Raw genomic sequence first — 19,997 nt, 5'->3', positions numbered from 1 at the left:
AAATCAGTGAATTAAAAATATATTCTTCTTTACAAAGTAATACCTTTATTTTTGGTTACCGATTTAAAATATTTATCGATCTTTTAAGAATGCCAAGGCTGCCACTCTTTTCCACTTTGTTCAAAGCACTTTGGCAAGTTAATTTGAAATAAAGTTAGCTTATATCCAAGAGAGATCGATGTCCAGATTTTTTGCCGCTTGATTGAAGGGAGGGATCTGCGTAGAGTTATAAAAATCCACTGACTCACTCGCATGAGGCCATCAATCACAGACACAGGCGGTAATAATACTTCAGGCACGTTTCGAGGCCCCTCCCCGACCTTCTCCTAGACACGACAGTTTGCGGTTTGTGGCAACGCCTTTAACATTGACTCAAATCGACGAAAAATCGGCTGGATGGGGCTGGAATCAAAGTACACCACTCGAACACGTAGAAAGTTCAATTAAAATGCCAGGCAAATTGTCATCACCGCCAGTTGGAGTTGTCTGTTGGCTTCCTGGAATTTCCTCAATGGGCGGAATATATTTTTCCCCCCCCTGATGACATCAATTTCTGGTTCAACTATAAAATAATTCGCGTAAAGCCGCAAAGTTTCTCCTCGAGATGATATCATCTGGGGTCCAGGAAAGCACGTGATGTGGATTGCCAAACGGTGCGTGAGAATGCTCGGATATTCACAAAAGAAAACGATAATGGTCTTTTTATTTTTATCACAAATTGAATAAATATGCAAAACCAAATTTTACTAGAAATTAAGGCTTATTAAAAATGTTGGTAAATGGTAAGAGAAAAGGAAATACCCTAATACGGTAAATTTATACAGATAGGAATTTTTAATATTTCATGAGGAAAAGAACTGTAAACTATTTAGAATTAGGATAAAAATGCATACGAACGGATCACCGAAATCCTATTTTTGATTTCTATAATAATAGTTTTCAATCCTAGGGCACTGTAAAAATCACTCATTTGCAACTAACAAACGAGTGTGTGGTAAAAGTTTAGTTGAGCTCTATAGTTTGAAACATAAACATTCTTTTTCCGTATTATCTACCAAGCGAAATGGATGAATTATCGAAGGAGGAGCAGGATCTGCTTAAACAGACCTTTCGGATCTTGGACAAGGAGAACGAGGGAGCCATTACCTCCAAGGAGTTGGGCGTAGTGATTCGCGCTTTGGGTCGCCAGCCCAACGAATCCGAGGTGCAGTCGATGATCAATGAGGTGGATTCGGATGGCAATGGATCCATTTCGGCTGAAGAGTTTTACGGAGTAATTCTGCGCAAGATGCGCGACACAAGTAAGGAGGATGAGCTGCGCGATTCGTTCCGCGTTTTTGACAAGGAGAACAACGGTTACATTTCTACCACGGAATTGAGGGCTGTCTTCATGGCTCTGGGCGAAAAACTCGGCGAGGACGAGCTGGAGGAAATGATTCGCGAGTACGACATCGATCAGGACAATCACATCAATTTTGAGGAGTTTGTCAATATGATGACCTTGCGTTAGTCTCCAAGACAAATCGAATTTTACAATGATTGTTACGTACCGTACCTTATCTACATTTTGCAATGAAAAAAATATTTAATCAATAACAATGTATGATTAAACTATGTATGATTTAATGAAGAGGCTTTGAATCATACCTCATTTCCTTCCATGTTTCTAAAGATCCGGGGATTTCAAAATCTTAGTACTTCTTACGGCTGCCTAGGTGGCGCTAGTTCTTTTAGTACCAACTTCTGCCACAAATGTGGCGCCATGGTGGATATCATTCAAGATCTCTTAGTTCCCGATAACGCCACTTCAGTGGTGGCGCTTTTTACAAATAGTTCCTATAAAAAAAGAGGTAGCGCCACTGAGCCATGGTTTATGATGATTTTTGACCGACTTTGTTATACCCATCCAGCGAATATTATAATATTTTTTCTTGCACTTAATTATGGGAATTTATTTACTTTTTCTCTCATCTTAATAGCTAATTTTAGCTTATACACTGGATTTTCTGATCAGAGTCAGTTACAGACTTTTACCAGTTATGGTTTTATCGCTTTTCAGAGATATGTACAAAACAAAACGTTTCCTTCTAAAGGCAGTTTACTTCTGCCTTTCGCCTTCGTTGGTTTGGGCACTCGTCAAAAAATGTTAAAGTCCAGCCACTACATGTTTTACTTAGTAATCCTACTGAATCTTTATGGGCCCTCAGTTGATTCTTCACAGGATTCAAGCGAAAGATGTATCCTTACAAATGCTCCACAACAATACGGCGCATTTTGCTTATCTGCCCTGGGATCTCATTATCATCACATGGCCAAGTTTAATCTTAGCTTAAGCAAAAACCAATACAAACTGGATAGGATAGAAGGCGATGGAAAAGTCTTTGGACGGGACTTCGAAGACTGTCATGAAAGACTCAAAAAGATGTAAAATCAACTTCAAGATGTGCAAACTAATATTGGAAATAAACTTGCAGCTGTAAGGAAAATACTTTACAGAATTTCTATAAAAATTAGCCTTACATCTTTTTAAATTTTTAAAGCCCTTTGCTCATAATAATCATAGTGATAACCAATTCCGAACTTTTGTAACATTCAACTGAGGTTTAACAGATCCACAAACCACCCACAAGTCGGGCGACTGTTAAACGGCTACCAACGGCAACAGGTCAAGTTAGCAACTCTGTTTTGTGGCTGGAACCCGAAGCTTTGGCTGCTGCATTTTAGTATTTCGGCCAAGGTAACTGAGAGTGGACTGGAGTAACTGACATTTCAGAGGTAACGTTCTCCCGCCGCCTGAAACACAGAAAGCTCTTGGTCTATACCAGATGGGTTTACTTGGCCACTTTTGGATACGCTGGCTCCTCTCTTCCGAACTCAATGCGCTCTGTGCCGCTCAACGAGTCGGTTTATTCAGTTTTTCAGCTTTGAGCAACGATACTCAGTTCGGTTCAGAAGGTGTTCGCTGTTGGACGTGTGCGCTTGATCGGGGAAAATAACGCTTGGCAGTAGTAACTTATTGATCTCAACGGTGCTTTGTTGTTTTTTCTCTTGGCTGTCACGTATACGTACAGTCGGTTCTTCAGAGTGTGAGTGATCGCCAACTGACCGCGCCTTAAATGCGAAAAGTGTTGCTGCTAAAATGTTAGCAAAAACCATTTCAAAACGCATAAAATAATAACGGAAAAGAAATACGAAAAATATATTTGATAAAGTAGTGGCTAAATTGAATATTTTAAAAGAAAACCATGAGTGAAAAGCCAAAGCTTTGGGCCAAAAAGTGAGGTTGTGTTGGTGGCACCACCAAAAAAGTATTACCAAACACACCAATACCTGTGAAATGCCAAGTGGAGTACACAAAGAAAACATACAAGACGCGCATTAAGTTACGGCTTAAAAGAGATAGGATTCTGGAGTGGAAGAATTGTTTTTACGATTGTGTACCACTTAAAAATTGATGGTCTATGTGATTCAGCAGGAAAAAGATCCTTAATTCAACAATTTCGAATTTAAAAAGAAGCGGTTCTTAAAAAAAAAGTGATTTTTTTTAGCACGGATGAAAATAAATATATAATTTATGTGTTAAATTAGTGTCTTTAATTGGTAAAAATTAAAAATAACCATTCATTTTCCACCGCAAAAACATGTGCTGCTTAAAACAGTCTTAGTGATTTATGATTCATAAAAATAAATTTAATTTTTGGAGAACAAGTAAGGGCTTTTAAGGGATTATTACTTAAAATTTCGTTTCTTAGATTCTTCTGAGCGAAAAGAAAACCACTGGAGTGCAAAGATTGGATCCGAAAATTCTGTTAGCTGCTGCTCTGTTTCTTCCTATTTTTGCACGCTTTCTTGGCAGCAACTAATTGCCCCATCTACGGCAGTTTTTTCCTTCTTTTTGTATTATTTTTTTTTGCGTTGGTTTGTGGCCAATAAACTGCAACTGCAACTTTTAAGTCGATGCGTTCAGCGAGCCGCAACGTTGGTTGCACTTGTTTAATACCGCTGTGTGAGCTCCCTTGTATCCTATCCCTCTTTATAGACAGGTTGTTCCCAATAGTCGAGTTCCTCTCGGAGTTCCTCTGCTACTTCCGTTCCGCATTAGTCATTCAACTGGCAATTGAATATGGAAGCCGATGACGCGTTGCCATTCTGGTTACAACAGGTCGGTAGTAAAAAGGTGGAAAAAAGTGAATTAAAAGAACATTTTCGCATACGTAAGAGGAAGTTGGGCATTATCAATCATTTGATGTAGATAAGGAAAGGCAAAACAAAGACCGAAGATATTCCCGGTGCATTATAAAATCCCATAGATAAAAGTGAAACTTAAACAAACAGGTTTAAGGACTGAAAGATACTCTGTACTTTATTTTAATAAAGTTGGTTTAATGTTTCTTCGTTCAGAAAGATAATTTGTGACTTAAGTGTAACAAGTTTAATTATTTTTTTTCCAAAAATTAAGCAACTAAAAAATGTTCTTTTGAAACACCATTTCTAGGAAATTAAATAGATGCAGTGCATGTGTACCCATAAAATTCAGAGATAATGCGAATGCAAAGTTCGCTGGTCAAGCTAATTAACATTTTAGCGCGGTGCGCATCATCAATGACAGTCTCTCAGATAGAAATACATATGTAGAGAGACGGAGAGGAATACTATCATATGAGCAGTGGGTTGTATTAGTCATCTAACAATCATTGAAGCCGGCAAATGACTAACAAATTCTACATATTTAGATCCAAACAAATTGGACAATAACGAGACCTCAAACGACCATAAAATTGTTTAGACAATTGGAATTGTTCTAGCAATTTTAGTTCATCGGGTTGTTGAACTCTTTTCGGTAGAACGGAAACTAAATTAAATTGCTGTAAAATTGACCAAAAAACAGCTGCACAGCGGGAAAACCCTTTCACATCACCGAACCATTCAGAGAAAGCTCAATCAAACTAGAACTCTGCTATGGGAATTGAATACAACAGATTTAGAAGGTATTCTGGGTTAAAAAAGAAGTTTGGAGAACTAGTTTAAAATTCTGTTTAGAAAGATACTCTTATTTAAAGAACTAAGTAAATTATATAATGCACCAGAAGTTTTACGACTTATGAAGTGTATTTTTAGAAATGAACTTTTTTGCACTCTATTGAATATCCTTCTTATCTTATCATTTAATGTCTTAAGGTACTTTAAACCTTTTCATGAACTTTCTTCGATATAGAAACAAAGAAGCACTCATTTCTAGTTTAAATTAAATTTTATAAGAAGGGAAAACTGATCAAGCTTATTGATTTTTTAAGCGCAACTTAAAGAGAGCCCCGCTTTTAGTGCATTCACTTAGCTTATGAGAAACGCACAAATGCCAAAGCGCAAACCGAACCAAACTAAAGTTAATAAACCCATAAAAAGGCAGACAATAAACTTTTGAATGCACTTCAAATGCAGTCACGGCAACCACAAAAACAACATTCAGCGTTGCAGTTGAGTCACATCCATCGACCGTCATACACAAAGATTGAACATACAAGATACAATCCACACACGCACCGTTGTCCCCGTTACCCCCGTCCAAAACCCCTCTCCTTAAAGCTACTTTGCATATTCGATAAATTTAAAATGCTGGTTATCAAGAATGTTGGGGATTGCACAGGAGAAAATTCTTTATAATTAGTCCCTAATTAACAATATTTTTCATTCAATAAACAAGACATTATAACGTTTTTAAACATTTCCAGTAAAAAGAATTTGTTTTTTTTCGTTTTAATTATAAGGAATTAGAATTATATAAAATTCCTATCAATTCAAAATATTTTATAGGACTTTAATTGTTTTTTCTATAAAATCTAAAATGTTTCCCAAATTTTAAATATTTATGCAATCTTAAAACCAATGGAAGAAATTATCTAACTACATACATTCCAATTATTTCTTTACGGATCCTCGTTTGGTATAATTTCGTTCTGTGTAAATTGAGGGTGGGGGAAAGTTTTGGTAAAGCCCATAAGTCGAAGGTGGAAATGCTTTCTTCTTACTACGCACACGTAAACGAAGGAAAATTAAAGAAAACTTGGGGAAAAAGACACGAACTTGCGGTGCGTGCGTCGCTCTCTTTCGCTCCATCTCCCTCGCTCTCGCTTGCTCTCTTTCGGCATGAATGAAATGCCTACACATTTACAGTTATTTTACTAAAGTGGGGGAATTCCAGCAACAACTCCCCAATATTTTACATATTGTTGTTTGTTTGCCTCACTTCTTTTGTTATTGTTCTTCGTCGCCCTCGGTCTCTCTCTTTCACTCAGCCACTCTTTTCATCGCGCTATCTCCCTCTTTTGGTGGGTAGTGCAGTATAGTAAACCGTCTCGGTTTTTCAGTCGTTGCTAACGGTTCTTTGCGTATGGACGTGTTTTGTATGGGAAAACTAGAAAAAAGTTAGAAAAGCTGATATTTGTTTGTGCGTGTGAGTATTTTGGTAGGAGTTCTGTTGTTGTTTTTTCGGTTCTGTTTTTGGGCCCGTTCTTCTAGCGGCTTATCACAAAAATTTGTTAACAATGAAACCCCACCAAAATTCTCATGTTTCTGGTTGGAAAATCTCAAGATTTTTGAGGTTGGGTGTTGAAAAAAACAACAATTGGTGAACAATAACTGAAAAGCATGAAAAACTGTTAAAAAGCGGTTAAATATACTCAAAATAATGCATGAAAAGTGACTTTAAACACAAAGAAAATGAGAAAAACTATTTTAAACAAGAAAACAATTATTTAAAAACTTAAAAAATTAAAAGTGGTAAAAGTGGCTCTAAAAAATTAAGTGAAATGGTTAAAAAAAATATATATAAATGTGTAAAAAATATAAAAACCATAAAATACTAATTGTGAAGCTAAATCTAATAAAATTCTCAATATCCAATCCTTTTCCTTTCACCAGCTGTTTAATAATCACGAAACTGCCATGGCGAATGTGTAATAAAAAACCCCATAGTGAAGTAATTAATTAAAAGGAAAAGTAAACCAAATTTAACGACAACGAAAAGTGATACGAAAACGATGCACAAATGAAGCTGCAACGATATAAAACCAACTGCCAGCGAAAAACTAAAGACCCCAGGGATCCAAAATGGGCCAACATATGTTTATGGGCGGTCGTAACGCTGATTTTTTCGACCCACTTGGCAAGGGGCCAGGAAATTCGACAAACAGAGGACTCCAAAGAGGTGGAATTGCTGCAGGATAATGACATAGAGTTCGCCAGTCTCGATGGCGCCACCCAACTTTTGCCAGCAACCCGACATTCCGGCGCAGACGTCACCGCGGCGCCACCGAGTTCCACCCCCCCGATGACGTCATCGACCTCGTACACCGAACTGCAAGGCGGGGAAATCCTCAGCGACCGAATCCTTCGGCGCAGCGAGAGTCCTTACTTGGCACGCGAGGATGTGGAGGTGTTGCGAGGAGCCCGTTTGACCATCGAACCGGGTGTTACCATCGAATTTGCCCCAACCAAAGGACTCAAAATCAACGGCGTCCTGCAGGCGGTGGTAAGTCGGAAAATCCTAATGGGGGGAAATTCATTATGGGCTGGGTGGCAGGAAAAGCTCCAAGTAACTCGAGCACGATTGACTGGCGGTGAAACCTTATATAGAGGGTGAAAAGAAAATGCTTCTAGGAAATAAGCTTGGGAAATGGACACAAATCCAATAATGAAATCTTATTTTTAGCTTTGAAACTGCCAATAATATAAAGTAATGCAATTTAATTCATCATAATGATTATGATAAGAAAAAGTTATAGGCATTACAATTTATTACATATAATGTAGGAAAATTAAAAACGCAATTTTATTAAAAGATACGAAATTAATAAAAACCTATAAAGAAAAATATTTTTTTTAGTAACCTTAAAACTTTTGTCTTGTTTATGTTTAAAAAAATATTAAATTACTTGAAACCTATATAGCAAAATATTGAATATTTATTAACTTTTGGAAAACTCGACCTTATGACAATAAATATAAAACTATTTTAAACCTATCAATGCAAATATTTAAAATTTTTTAGAAAAAAAATATAATATTTACAGGGTATTTTCCAAGTCGGATCCCATTTTTTGTCTACACCTGTAGGCGTTTTGCGAATGATTAAGCGGCACCTGTTGGTATCAGCCGTCGAGGGTCCACCTATGAGTAATCTTAGTGATAGATAAGCTCCATACAAAAGTTTCGTTCTGAAGTTCTCTCATTGTTGACTTTTGATAGCCAGCGATAAGATTGCGATTGTCTGATTTACACATCATTGAAAAGGGGGAGATACTGCAAACCACAAAGCGGGAAAGTATGGAATTCATATAGGGCATTATATGTGGTAGGTTAGGGCCTGCTCTCTCCATCTTTAACCCCATAATTGGGTCAGCCAAGTTCAGTTGACTTCCTCTCAATTATGACGTGCACTTTGCATGTTCCGCTCTGTTCTTAACATCTATAGCCCCTTAATCAGCGGTCAAGGGGTCACCGGGGGTTAATTAGATTTAAGTGAATGTCGGAGTCGCATAATTGACAATTCCACAGACCGAAAGGGAAATGATTAAATTAGCTTTGTCAAACTCTTAAGCCAATTCTAAGCCCTCGATATTGTGTATTTCACACTACTGTTTTTCTTCTTTTTTTTGGGGATATGCAAAACACTAATGAGTCATGTGTGTGTCTTAATGGGTTAAGAGTTCAGAACGTTTTGCTGTTAATTTAATAAAACTGTTTTGCGAGAGTGGGCGACTTTTTGTTTGGAGATCTTCGTAGCATAGGTGTTAATTGATGCCCCAATTGGTGTTTGAAAATTATATATACTATGTATTCATCATGTCGATTTTCATTGGCAAACGAAGGCCAAGTGGCGAGAAGATATCATAATTGAAAACGAAAATAATTGCATGCTACGTGAGAGAAACAAAGTCGAGGTGAAATGTGTGAGCTGAAAAGAAAATGCAGACATAACTGACTGGGAAAATAATGAAGAAGAAATATAGTTATTATTTACGTTCTTTATTTCTCAACTCTCGGGAGTTTTTAATTATACTTTTTTTTATTTTTTATAATTTAAGTAAATAGTGAAAGGAATGGGATACAACATTTTAGTATTAAATATGATATATTTTCATAAATACTTTGATAATGTTTTTTTTTATTTATTAAAATTTTTTAATTATTTTAGTTAGTTGATTTTCCCTTATGAAGTATTTCTAATAGACCTGACCTTAGACAAACCTGTATTTTCTTGGAAGATATATTTATATTTTAGTGATTTCTTAAATATAGGGTAATTAAAATCAGGTTTTTCCGTCTAAAAATGTAAATAAAATATATATTTTAAGAAACAACTAAATTTCCCAAAAAATATCTTCTTTAGGGCACACCAACCTCTAGAATAGTTCTGAAATCGCAGAGTAATACGGACAACTATAAGTTGGAACTGCCCGATGACCAGGAGAAGGGCATTCGACTAGTGGATGGACCCACTCCGGTCGAGGGAAGACTGCAGCTCTTCCACAAGGGAGCCTGGCGATCCGTATGCTCCAATTCCAGAAAGTAAGCATCTAAGTAAGCCATATAAATCTTTATATAAATTATTTTTTTTTTAACCCCTCAATAGTTGGACATTGGCGGATTATGGAGTGGCCTGTAAGCAGTTGGGTTTCAGGGGCGGTCGCTTCTGGAATTGGGTGGAACGAACGGCGGGATATTATCCCCGACTTCTATACGAACAGCCCAAGTGCCGGGGTGGCGAAAGTAATCTACAGAACTGCGCCTGGACCTCCCGACAAATGGGCGCCGGGGCCTGCGATTATCACAATGATCTGGGCATCCAATGTCTGCCCGTTCACTCCGAAACTTTGGGCCATTGGCGTGGCATATATTTCGATAATGCCCCATCCACAAAAGCGCTGGGCAGAGATAATATCGTCTATGCCGCTCAGTCAGAGTCTCGTTTGAAATATGTGGATATCATAAGGGCAGGAAATGGCGCTGGTTTCAGTGCCAAGTCGGCGGTGGAAGTCCAAGGATTACCTCCCCAGATGGAACACGTGGTGATTAGTCACTCAGCGTACACAGGATTTAATAGCACACGACCCGTGGCGGGATTTCAGTTACAAAACGTGACGGTTAGAAAATGCAATGGGATTGGAGTATTCGTCAACTCGAGTCAGGGATCCGTGCAGCTGGACGGCTGTTCCATAGTGGATAATGCCGGAGATGGAGTGAAATATGTGGGTCACGATTTGAGAGGAACAGAGCGAAAAGATCGTGCCAGCATATATGATTTTTGCACTCTACCCACGACCTCGGGGCAAACTTATCCTATCTCCCTCTCGTTTACCCAGAAATATTATGCAGGATCGGGAAAAGAGTGTGGCAAGTATTTCTTCACAAGACCTGGATATCTTCTAACCCTCCATTTCGAAAACTTTGTGCTAATGCAAAATGAAACGGCCACCGTGGAGATTTACGATGGAGCTTCGACCAATGATCGTTTGCTGTTTGAATGGAAGGCCCGGAACTTTACGAGGCCCCAAAGTGTCTCCTCGACGAGGGAGAAAATGTTTGTGAGGATTCGAGCGGATGCCCGACAGGAGTTGAATGGTTTCTTCCGCATGACATCCGGCGATTCGGTGGCCTACGATCTCAGGGTTTCCCAGTCGACTGTGGAGGACAACGGAGGTCGTGGCGTTGCCATCGATAATATCAGATCCAAACTCCATGTGCACGGTAGTTCCGTCTCGGGAAATGGTCATGTGGCTGGAGTTCATGTGACCAGTGGAGCCGGGGATGTCAATATAACCAGTTCTAATATAAGTTTCAACAATGGAGCTGGTGTAAATATCACCTATTATGGTGGTAATCGTAACATCTCCAGATCGGCTTTAACTGCGAATAAAGGTTATGGCGTGGCCACCTGGCTAAATCAAACCTCCGATGTTAGTCGAATGGAATATATCCCCTTCAATCAAACTAGCGTTGTGGAATACTCACAGATTGGTGGAAATCTGGAGACTGGTGTTTTTCACGGCAACTTCTGTCGCCCCATTTGGGTGAATATCACGGGAAATAGCTTCAATGGCAGTCAACAGAATGATATTTTCATTGAATCCTGTTACCAGGCCACCGAAAATGGACGACCCAATATGCAACTGCAGCTAGGACATAATCAGTTTAAATACTCCCAGGCAAACTCGATAAATCTAAGTCCCGCCTTGAATCTCCAGGGCAGAATTGAGTACAACATGTTTCGTTATGGATCCTATGGCTGTTTGTTCGTAAATAACGACTATATATATCCGGAGTTTAATTACTTTCCCGTCAAGCTGATCATACAGAGCAACTACTTTATGCGAAACAGTGGTGTACATGTGGTTTCCCTGGGACTATCGCCCTATAGTAGAGCCGAAGTACAGTATATACTCTTTACTAGGAACTTTGTGAGGGGAAATAATATCACAGAAGCCTTTGGTCCTTTAATAGCAGGATCTGAGGGAAGCGATGGTGCCGGTCGCTTAAATCCCCGATCTCGAGTGGCAGCCCCCGTTGTCGTGGGTTCGAGTAATATAGATATATTCCGGAATATCCTCCACAACCTGGATTCCATGTACGAGATTGGCTCTCAACTGACCGATCAAAGCAAGATTATCAACGCCACCTGCAATTGGTTGGGTCACACGGATGAGAATAAGATCTACGCTCGACTCTTCCATCGCAACGATCGCTATAATCTGGCCAAGATCACCTATATACCTTACCTGCTGCACAGCTCGAATCCTGGTTCCACAGCCATGATTACGGTTTCCACGGTGGTGCCGCGATTCTTCCACGAGGGAAGCGACATCATTGGTGGCGAGGTCGATGGTCAGGATATGGTTCCTGCTGGCACCTATACGGTTACCAAGGATATCAACATAAGACCGGGTGGCAAGCTCATCCTTCAACCCGGCACCACTCTCAAATTCGAACCCAGCGTGGGAATGATGGTGGCTGGAAAGTTGGAGGCCCGAGGACGTCGCCCCGATGATATACTTTTTACCCTCAAAAGAGAAACGATTATGAGCGATCACAACGAGACGGAGACCGTCGATTTGGATAGCGAAACGGAGGCCATTGATATGGAAACGGAAGTGATACCCTCGGATGGAGTGCCCCGAGTTCCGGTTCGATTGGTTGGAGGAGCTGGTGCCAACGAAGGAAGACTTCAGGTGTATCTCAAGGGAAGATGGGGTACCGTTTGCGACTACGGTTGGAATGTCCTGAATGCCGCCTTGGTTTGCCACCAATTGGGTTACTCCCTGAATCCCCAAGATTGGCGTTTACTTCGTTCGCAGCTACCAAATGCTGGTACCTCTGAGGATATTCTGATCGCCAATGTCAGGTGTACCCTACAAGATCGTGACGTTACCAAGTGTAGAGCCGAGTACGAGTTTGAAAACACCTGTAGCCATGAGAACGATGTGGGTCTGAGGTGTTATGAGGGCGCCTGGGCTGGGGTAAGATTCAGTATGCTAGCCGAAAGAGCTGATCTACAATATGTTACGGTGGAAAAGGCCGGTCTCTTCGACTACACCACCAATGCCTTTAAGCCAGCAGTTCAAATGGATCATGCCCGTCACAATTTGGAAAATGTAAGGGTGGTGAACAATCTACAAGACGGTTTGGGAATCGTATATTCCGATATCTATGCTGGAAAGTCGGTGAATAACATCAAAAACTCAGAGTTCTCAGGCAATCGAGGAAGCGGCATTAGCCTCAAGCAACTGGACTTTAGGATCTCGGGATCGATTATCAAAGACAACAAAGGCAGCGGCATTTCGCATGATGCCGTGATATCTGCCTTGGATCAAAAGGAAATCGGCGGGTGGTTTAACATGGCCACGGACTTTAATTCCTTTGATACGGACTACGATCCCTATATTTTGCCCCACGAATTAAGCAACATTGATTTGGGAACCTTTGAGCACAAGTACATTAGAACCGAAGAGATCCTGGGACAGAATATCAATAGGAAGATAGTGGTTCAGTGTCCAGCTGGCTATGTCATAGGTATCCAGCTCTTGAATCCCATTCACAACCTGTCCACGGAGAGCTTAAATATCCTGAATGCCAGAACAGAGAATATAAGGAGTGATTTGTGGCATGTAAAGAGGGACTTGAACGTATTCCCCGTCACCAGCAGCAGTTATGGCATTATCATTTACTACGAAAGTGGTTTGCAGGCTTTGGGAGGAGCTGTCCTAATGCTAAGTACAGTCACCGCTCCAGTTCAAAACATCAGGAATCGCATTGTAAGCGGTGCGGTGCCAACTTTAACCATCCGATCAACGAAGATACAAAAGAATCTGAGAGGAATCACGGGTACTTACTACAATCGCTATATAGGCGATAATGGGGAGTATTATCTAAGGAAAGCCAATGAATCGATCAAGCTTATAAATTCCGAACTGAGCTTCAACGAACGAGAGGCTGTACTTATAAGGTCACCTTTTTGGGATGTGATCTCCAGTAATTTGTCAGAGATTACTTTGCATGTGAATGGTTCGTCGATCACCCAAAATGGTCATGGAATACGCCAAATGTCAAAGGATCTGCGGTCTTCCAATAATCTTTTCCATTACGTGATACAGGATACTACGGTGGAGCAGAACACTCATGGAGGTTTTCAGGTAATCATTAAAATGTATTTATTTATTTTATTTTTTTTTTATTTATTTGAAATTTCTAGCACTACAAGTTAAACATATATATTAATGTGCTAGCCACGTTTTTAATCCTTAAAAATGTATTAAAGTTCTAATATCTCTTTATAGGTGGCCCTACCTTATGTCTGGCAGTACAACGAGAATTTTACCCACTCGATCTATTTTGGCAACAGCACCTGGCAAAGGAATCGCGACTTCCGCATTTCCGTTTCCGGTCACTACACGGTTTTCAACATAACCTCCAATGTCTTTAGGGAGAATAATTGCCCGGGAGCTCTGATATCTCTCGATGGAATGGAAAAGCGTCTGCGCTTCGACAACAATCGCTTCGAGTCGAATAATGCCAAGTTTGTGATGCTCTTCAATGCCGATTCCCTGAGTGAAATTATAGGTCAAGTACCAGCTAGCATTGAATATAATAGTTTTAAGGGTAACAGCATTGTGACCATGACGGCAAACTATAGAAACCATTATATGAAAGCTGCGCGGCGAATTAAGAAGCAACACAAGGTACCCACCTCTGTGATTCGATTGGATGGTGTCCAGAATGTCAGATTGTATCGCAATCTGATTTCGGAGAATGAAATGGATTATAATCTGGTGGCAGGCGTGAGATCGGCCAGATTGAACAACTACTTTGAGGCCAGGGAAAATTGGTGGGGCACCAAGGATACCGCCTTTATAGAGGCCAAGATCTTTGACTTTGACAACTGGAATGATCATGCGGATGTTATATATCAACCCTTCCTCATCGAAGACAGTTACGATGCCAGTGTTTCGGTGGTGGTGCCGTTTAATCAGGATCAGGAGATAGATTTGGCCACATATAGAGGTGGTAGGGTGTACAAGGACCTGATATTGACGAAGCAGAGCACACCCTACTATATACACTCGGATATCACGGTGATGCCTGGAAAAACTTTGACCATAAACCATGGAGTCACAATGGAATTTGAACCAAATGTGGGAATTCTAGTTTTGGGTACCCTAGTGGCCATTGGTTACAAGGAATCACCCATCGTGATGAGACCATTTAGGAATGCCACTCGGGAATCTCTGACCGATTCGCAGCCCAAGAAGCGAGCTCTGGAGGATATGAGTGCTCCCCTAACCGAATTCGATTCCATAAGACTCTGCACCAGTGCGAATAATTGCACGGGCGATGCCGATGGAATGTTTGGATTGAACGAGGGATTTCTGGAGTACTTCAATCACACCACCCTTCAGTGGGTTCCCATTTGTGATAGCCGATTCACCGAGCGAAATGCCCAAGTTGTTTGTCGAGAACTCGGATATGATCCTTTGAATGTTTACTATGGACATGATAGGAGGATAGAGTTCCACACGAACTCATTGACACGAATTTGGTCATGGGTTCAACCACTGGAGTGCCGAGGTGATGAGGAGCGAATGGAGGATTGTGCCGAGCGGTTGAATGGTCAACTCTATGGACATCGCCATGAATGCCGTTGGGATGATGTCTTTGTCTTTGTCAGCTGCAATAGCATGGCCGACGATGAGGTTTATTGGGGTGGCATACGGTTTGCCAACTCCAAGTTCGAGGAAATCCAATATGAACATCGTTTGCACAACACACGATCTCATGCGAGGTTGCCATTGAGGGAGAGTCAACTAGAGTTTGTTCGCATTGAACAGGCTGGCATTTTGCATAATCACAAGGCGGCTGCCATTCAGGCGATTCACAAGAACCCATCCATAACCTCGGTGAGCATCGAGAACTCGGCTAATCATGGCATCAATATGATAGCCCCGAGTGGTAAATTGAATTTGAATCACCTGAACATCAACAAGACATTGGGAACGGGAATAAGCATTGTATCGCTAAGTGGCGAAGGTCGCGATAGCGATGAATCTAGCTTTGCACCGCTGAAAAAACTGGATCTGCCCTACAAACTCTTCTCGCTGGTGGACATATGCGATCCCCAAAAGGTGCTGACCATTGAGGAGCGTATGCTGATCTACTACAAGTACGATAATAATCCCGTAAACTGTGTGAAGATCTTCACCTCCGCCTTTCGAGCAAAGCCCATAGGTTTCCGATTGCTGCAATCCAATCTCTTTAATCACTCCAAGCTATATGGCAGAACCGATTTCATAAGGCTTTTCGATGGGGATATCTACAATGTGACTGCCACCTATTTGGGTAAAATCGAATCGGATACGGATAATCAAAGGTCGTTCTTCAAGACGAAGGGACCGACGATGAGTCTTCAGTTGGTGGCCAGTGGTGCTCCCGAAACCCATGGTTTTATAGCCGAGGTCGTGACTGTGCCCATTTCCACTTTGGGTCAATGTAAGTTTATCCCTATCTAATCTGAATCTTACATATTAAATCGTTACTTCTCTTTTTAGATCGCGATGCCTTGCACAATATCACAGATACTCATATCTCAGGTGCGATGAAAGGTGCAGTTACGTATTCTTCTGCCGGTGAGGTCACGCCCACTTTGACCTTGATAGGCAATCGGATAGAGAAGAATTGCCGACAATTGTATGGCAACTTTTCCACCTGCACGTCGGCTTTGAATTTGGATGTGCAGAACATGAACTCATTGTACTTTATGGTAAGTGGGAGATCTCTTTAGTATAAATAAAAATAAAAAAAATAATAAAAAAAAAAATAAAAAAAAAACAATAATAATAATTTTGAAATCCCCAGAACAACCTGATCACAGAAAATCAAGGAGGCCTAAGGATCCGAGCTGATTCTCGGGGTTCTGCAACCTCACTTCGCGGCTTCGTTCATCACAATCTCTTTATGAGAAACCGCAATCGTCCCGCTCTTTATGTGGAAGGAAGACAATCATCGCCGTATCAGGAAGTAGAGCTCTATCGCAATTACTTTGCCCAAAATATGGCTGGCTATGAGGATGTGATACGATTATGTCAAGTGGTGTCCAACTTTAGCTATAACTATGTGCACAGCAATGTGGGCGGAAGAATTATGGAGGTTTCTGGCTTCGAAAAGGTGCGACTGCAGATCTATCAGACCACGGCTCACAATGGTTTCTATAGGTAAGCCTTAAATACTAAAGAAGATTTAAAATTCTTTTAATTAATAACCTTGGTTTTTAGGAATTTTGCCACCAACTGGATGACCAGGGCAACAATTGTGGCCGGAACGGCGGGTCAGCAGTATGTGGATAATATTTTCGAGAACTACGAAAACGATTATGAGCTGCTAACCGTCAATAATTCCATGTAAGTAACGTAATTTTACTTATTTTATTATTAAAAAAAACCTAAACTGTTTCAATTGCTCTACTTCTAATCTCACTTTTTAAACTATTAATGGGAATCTAATTTCTTACTTCATTTTTTATATTTCCTACCATTTTCCTACCTGTAGTTTGAGTTTTGACTATGAAAACAGGTAAGATAAAAACAAAGCACAATTTTTTTGGGAAATCATTAATTTATTGTTTCACTTAACCCAGGACCTTTGAAACCTGGAGCTCTAAGATCGATGCTCGTCACAATTATTGGAGCTATAATAATACAATTTCGGTGCAGTCTCGTATAAGAGATAAATCAGGTGAGTTTTTACCAATATTAATAGATGGAATAAGAATACTAATCCTCTTATAAATCCCAACAGACGATCCTATGCTACTGGAGGTCCTGGCCGTGCCCTTCCAAATGAACAACGAGACTATTTTGGATGGTAAATGTCCTCCTGGTTGGGCCTTGGTCCACGATACCTGCTTCATCTATGTGGGTGCTCCGATGACTTTCCATGAAGCTCGGGACTTCTGTCGCTCTGAGAACTCCACAATGCCCTTTATACGCACCGATAAGACAACGCTGTGGAAGTATTTGCAAAGCCAGATGAGGCACTTGAAGTATCCCGATAAGGTTTGGATTCAGGACTACAATCACATTGAGCGCTGTACTAGTTTTGTTTTTGGAGAAATCGAACTGGAGGATTGCGGCAAGGAGCGGGGTTTCATATGCGAAATGGATCCTAGGGTAAGGATATCCTAAAAGAAGTTTAAGAAATTTGACATATATTATTGATCTTATTTTTCTTAGGTCATTATTGATCCCTTATCCTGGCGTGCGGACATCTTTGCCATCAGTATTATCTCAGCCTTTGTCCTCGCCATTATCCTGCTGATCCTGGTGGCCTTCTGCTGGTTTGCCAAATCAAAACACCGCCATGTCCAGCGACTCCAGCGAAGGAACAGCATTCGCCAGAGTTTGCGCAGCTTGAACAGCATCGATCCGCAGGGTTCCCTTCGCCGCAGACCCAATTATGTATGATTTGCTTTTGTTTTATTTAATCGTTGATTTTTATTTTATTTTTATTTTTACTACTTTTATTACTTTGGGTTCAGAACATGTCCAGCAATGGAACACTGTCGAAGAGTCAGGACTACAAGCAGATGGTGGCGAATGGCTCCATAGATTCCATGGACAAAAGTGTTCTAAGTTCGGAGGCTGGCAGCTTTGAGGGCTATGAACAGAAGCCGCATTACAACGAGTATGTGAATCAGAATTCCCTGAGACCAGTACAGGATAATCAGGGTCAGAATCACAAGGTGGCCACCATTTCCAAGGCGAGTGGCCATCGAGCGAGAGCTGTTGCTGCCGCTTTGGAGCCCGACGCCTTTGAGCTGAGCTACCGGAACGAGGGATTCCGTGATAATTCCACCTATGGCGGTGGCACTCGGGCCAATTCCGTTAGTACCAGTGTGGCCGAGGATACGCCGATCATACATCACACCGATCAGGAGGTCGACGAGGGTGGCTCCGATTATTATGGCAATGCCAGTACCTTGCCACTGCGAACTGAGGGAGGAGGAGGCACTCCAAACGGAAGACGTGGCCAACCAGGCTTGGCCTTCCTCAGCGAACTCAAACAGAACCTGCCCGAATACCAGAGAAGCTCGCACAGCAGCTTTATGCCGCAGCGAAGTAGCGGTGACTCCCTGCCCTTCGATCAAAAGCTGGACCAGTTCAACTACTCCACGGAGTCTTCACTGTACCGTCCAGCGCCTGCTGTGCCCAGTAGTCGGCAGGTTACTCCAGCGGACATGCGACGTCCGGACTCTTATTACACTGCCGTGCGGAGTAGTAAGGCTCCAGTTTCACACTACCGAACACCGAGGCCACTGGCCCAACCGCCGGCCGCACCACATTTGGCGCCCCCGGGTGGACCGACGCACGGACGCCCCAAGACGGTCTATCAGACGGGATCCGAAGAGTCCTCGCCGACGACCCCCTCGCCGCTGACCAATCCGTATCATCGCTCCAAGTCGGAGGCCCTGCTCGAGACAGATTTCGATGGGGATGGTGGAACGGGGGGTCTGCAGCCCCTGCAAACAAACGGACGCAGTCACAGTCAGCCCCTGGAAACGGCCATGTGAGGAAGAGTCGTCATCCATTTCATACTCTAATTTAACACTCACTCTTAGCCCTCTGCGAATCTGACAAAAAACTAGAAGTAATTCCAGTTAAATTTTTAGAGTTAAAGAAAATTCCTTATGTTGTTCTTTGAGTTTAGAAATCTTTTATTATATCTTTGTCAGTTTCGCTTAGGGTTTCAACACCCACAGCTTCGTAGTTTTTAGTTTGCCTTTAAAGTATACTTTTTAAAATCGAGATTACGATTGAGAGAGACCAAGAGAGACGAACACGCCCGCCCGTTGTTTTTTTGTGTGGTATACTTAGATCATTCCATCCATTAGCCTTAAGTCTACGATTAACTATTGCCGAAACGAATTAGTCCTAAGTTGTTGTATATAAACTGAAGAATAAAACAAAATTAAACATGAGAAATTAAAAAGTTTTTTCTTACTGATTTTCATTTATTTAATTATCGGAATTAGGATCGCATTAAAAAATTACAATTTTATTTAGTGTCCAGTGCTGCAGTCCGCTTAAGACAGTATTCGGTGCCATAGTCCTTAAATGATAACCAAAACCCTCCTTGCTTTAAACGACTATCGCCAAATACACTGGTCAAAGAGCTGGAGAACAATTTATAAATACAATTTATAATTTAAATTTATATTCAATGCTTAGGTTCGATGAAAATCTCCTGATCGCAAGACACCTCGTAAGGGTCTTCACTGTACTCTGGTACTCGGACTACCACCTTATTCTTCGACGATTCAGCACAGCTTGCGGGATACGAATTGGGCAGACAAGAGTCGATTTTTATTCTAAGCGTTCTCGAATTTGCTCCTCACCATGAATAACAATACTGGGCAAACGGTCACAAGATTATCACCCTGAGTGAATTGTCTATCC

At 41.2% G+C, this 19,997-nt stretch overlaps 2 protein-coding genes across 3 annotated transcripts; both read left to right on the top strand.

The window, feature by feature from the left end:
• The first annotated feature begins 974 nt into the window (after positions 1-974).
• LOC108064223 (calmodulin-1) lies at positions 975-1,624 on the top strand. The gene has a single exon (XM_044394881.2). It carries the CDS (start codon positions 1,064-1,066, stop codon positions 1,508-1,510), a length of 447 nt encoding a protein of 148 aa, XP_044250816.1. The 5' UTR covers positions 975-1,063; the 3' UTR covers positions 1,511-1,624.
• Positions 1,625-2,905: 1,281 nt separating this feature from the next.
• Positions 2,906-19,530, top strand: bark (protein bark beetle). 2 transcript variants are annotated; one of them, XM_017151646.3, is made up of 13 exons: positions 2,906-3,086; positions 6,919-7,528; positions 9,389-9,567; positions 9,632-13,685; positions 13,830-16,035; positions 16,095-16,306; positions 16,402-16,757; positions 16,818-16,943; positions 17,092-17,115; positions 17,180-17,277; positions 17,341-17,711; positions 17,775-17,999; positions 18,080-19,530. In XM_017151646.3, exons 2-13 carry the CDS (start codon positions 7,046-7,048, stop codon positions 19,109-19,111), a joined length of 9,366 nt encoding a protein of 3,121 aa, XP_017007135.2. In that variant the 5' UTR covers positions 2,906-3,086; positions 6,919-7,045; the 3' UTR covers positions 19,112-19,530. The 2 variants fall into 2 exon arrangements, with proteins under 2 accessions (XP_017007135.2, XP_070069387.1); XM_070213286.1 differs by lacking the exon at positions 2,906-3,086 and adding an exon at positions 6,351-6,422.
• The last annotated feature ends 467 nt before the right edge of the window (positions 19,531-19,997 follow it).

This window comes from Drosophila takahashii, chromosome 2L (assembly GCF_030179915.1).
Source record: "Drosophila takahashii strain IR98-3 E-12201 chromosome 2L, DtakHiC1v2, whole genome shotgun sequence".
Taxonomy (NCBI): domain Eukaryota; kingdom Metazoa; phylum Arthropoda; class Insecta; order Diptera; family Drosophilidae; genus Drosophila; species Drosophila takahashii.
Note: the sequence above shows the minus strand (reverse complement) of the source record. Positions and strands in the feature narration are given on the sequence as shown.

Bases quoted from the DNA above. Each gene is read 5' to 3' on its own strand.
- bark (XM_017151646.3), top strand. From the start codon at position 7,046: ATGAAGCTGCAACGATATAAAACCAACTGCCAGCGAAAAACTAAAGAC. The intron at 7,529-9,388 runs GTAAGTCGGAAA...TATCTTCTTTAG, and splicing joins ACGGCGTCCTGCAGGCGGTG to GGCACACCAACCTCTAGAAT. The intron at 16,307-16,401 runs GTAAGTGGGAGA...TGAAATCCCCAG, and splicing joins TGAACTCATTGTACTTTATG to AACAACCTGATCACAGAAAA.
- LOC108064223 (XM_044394881.2), top strand. From the start codon at position 1,064: ATGGATGAATTATCGAAGGAGGAGCAGGATCTGCTTAAACAGACCTTT.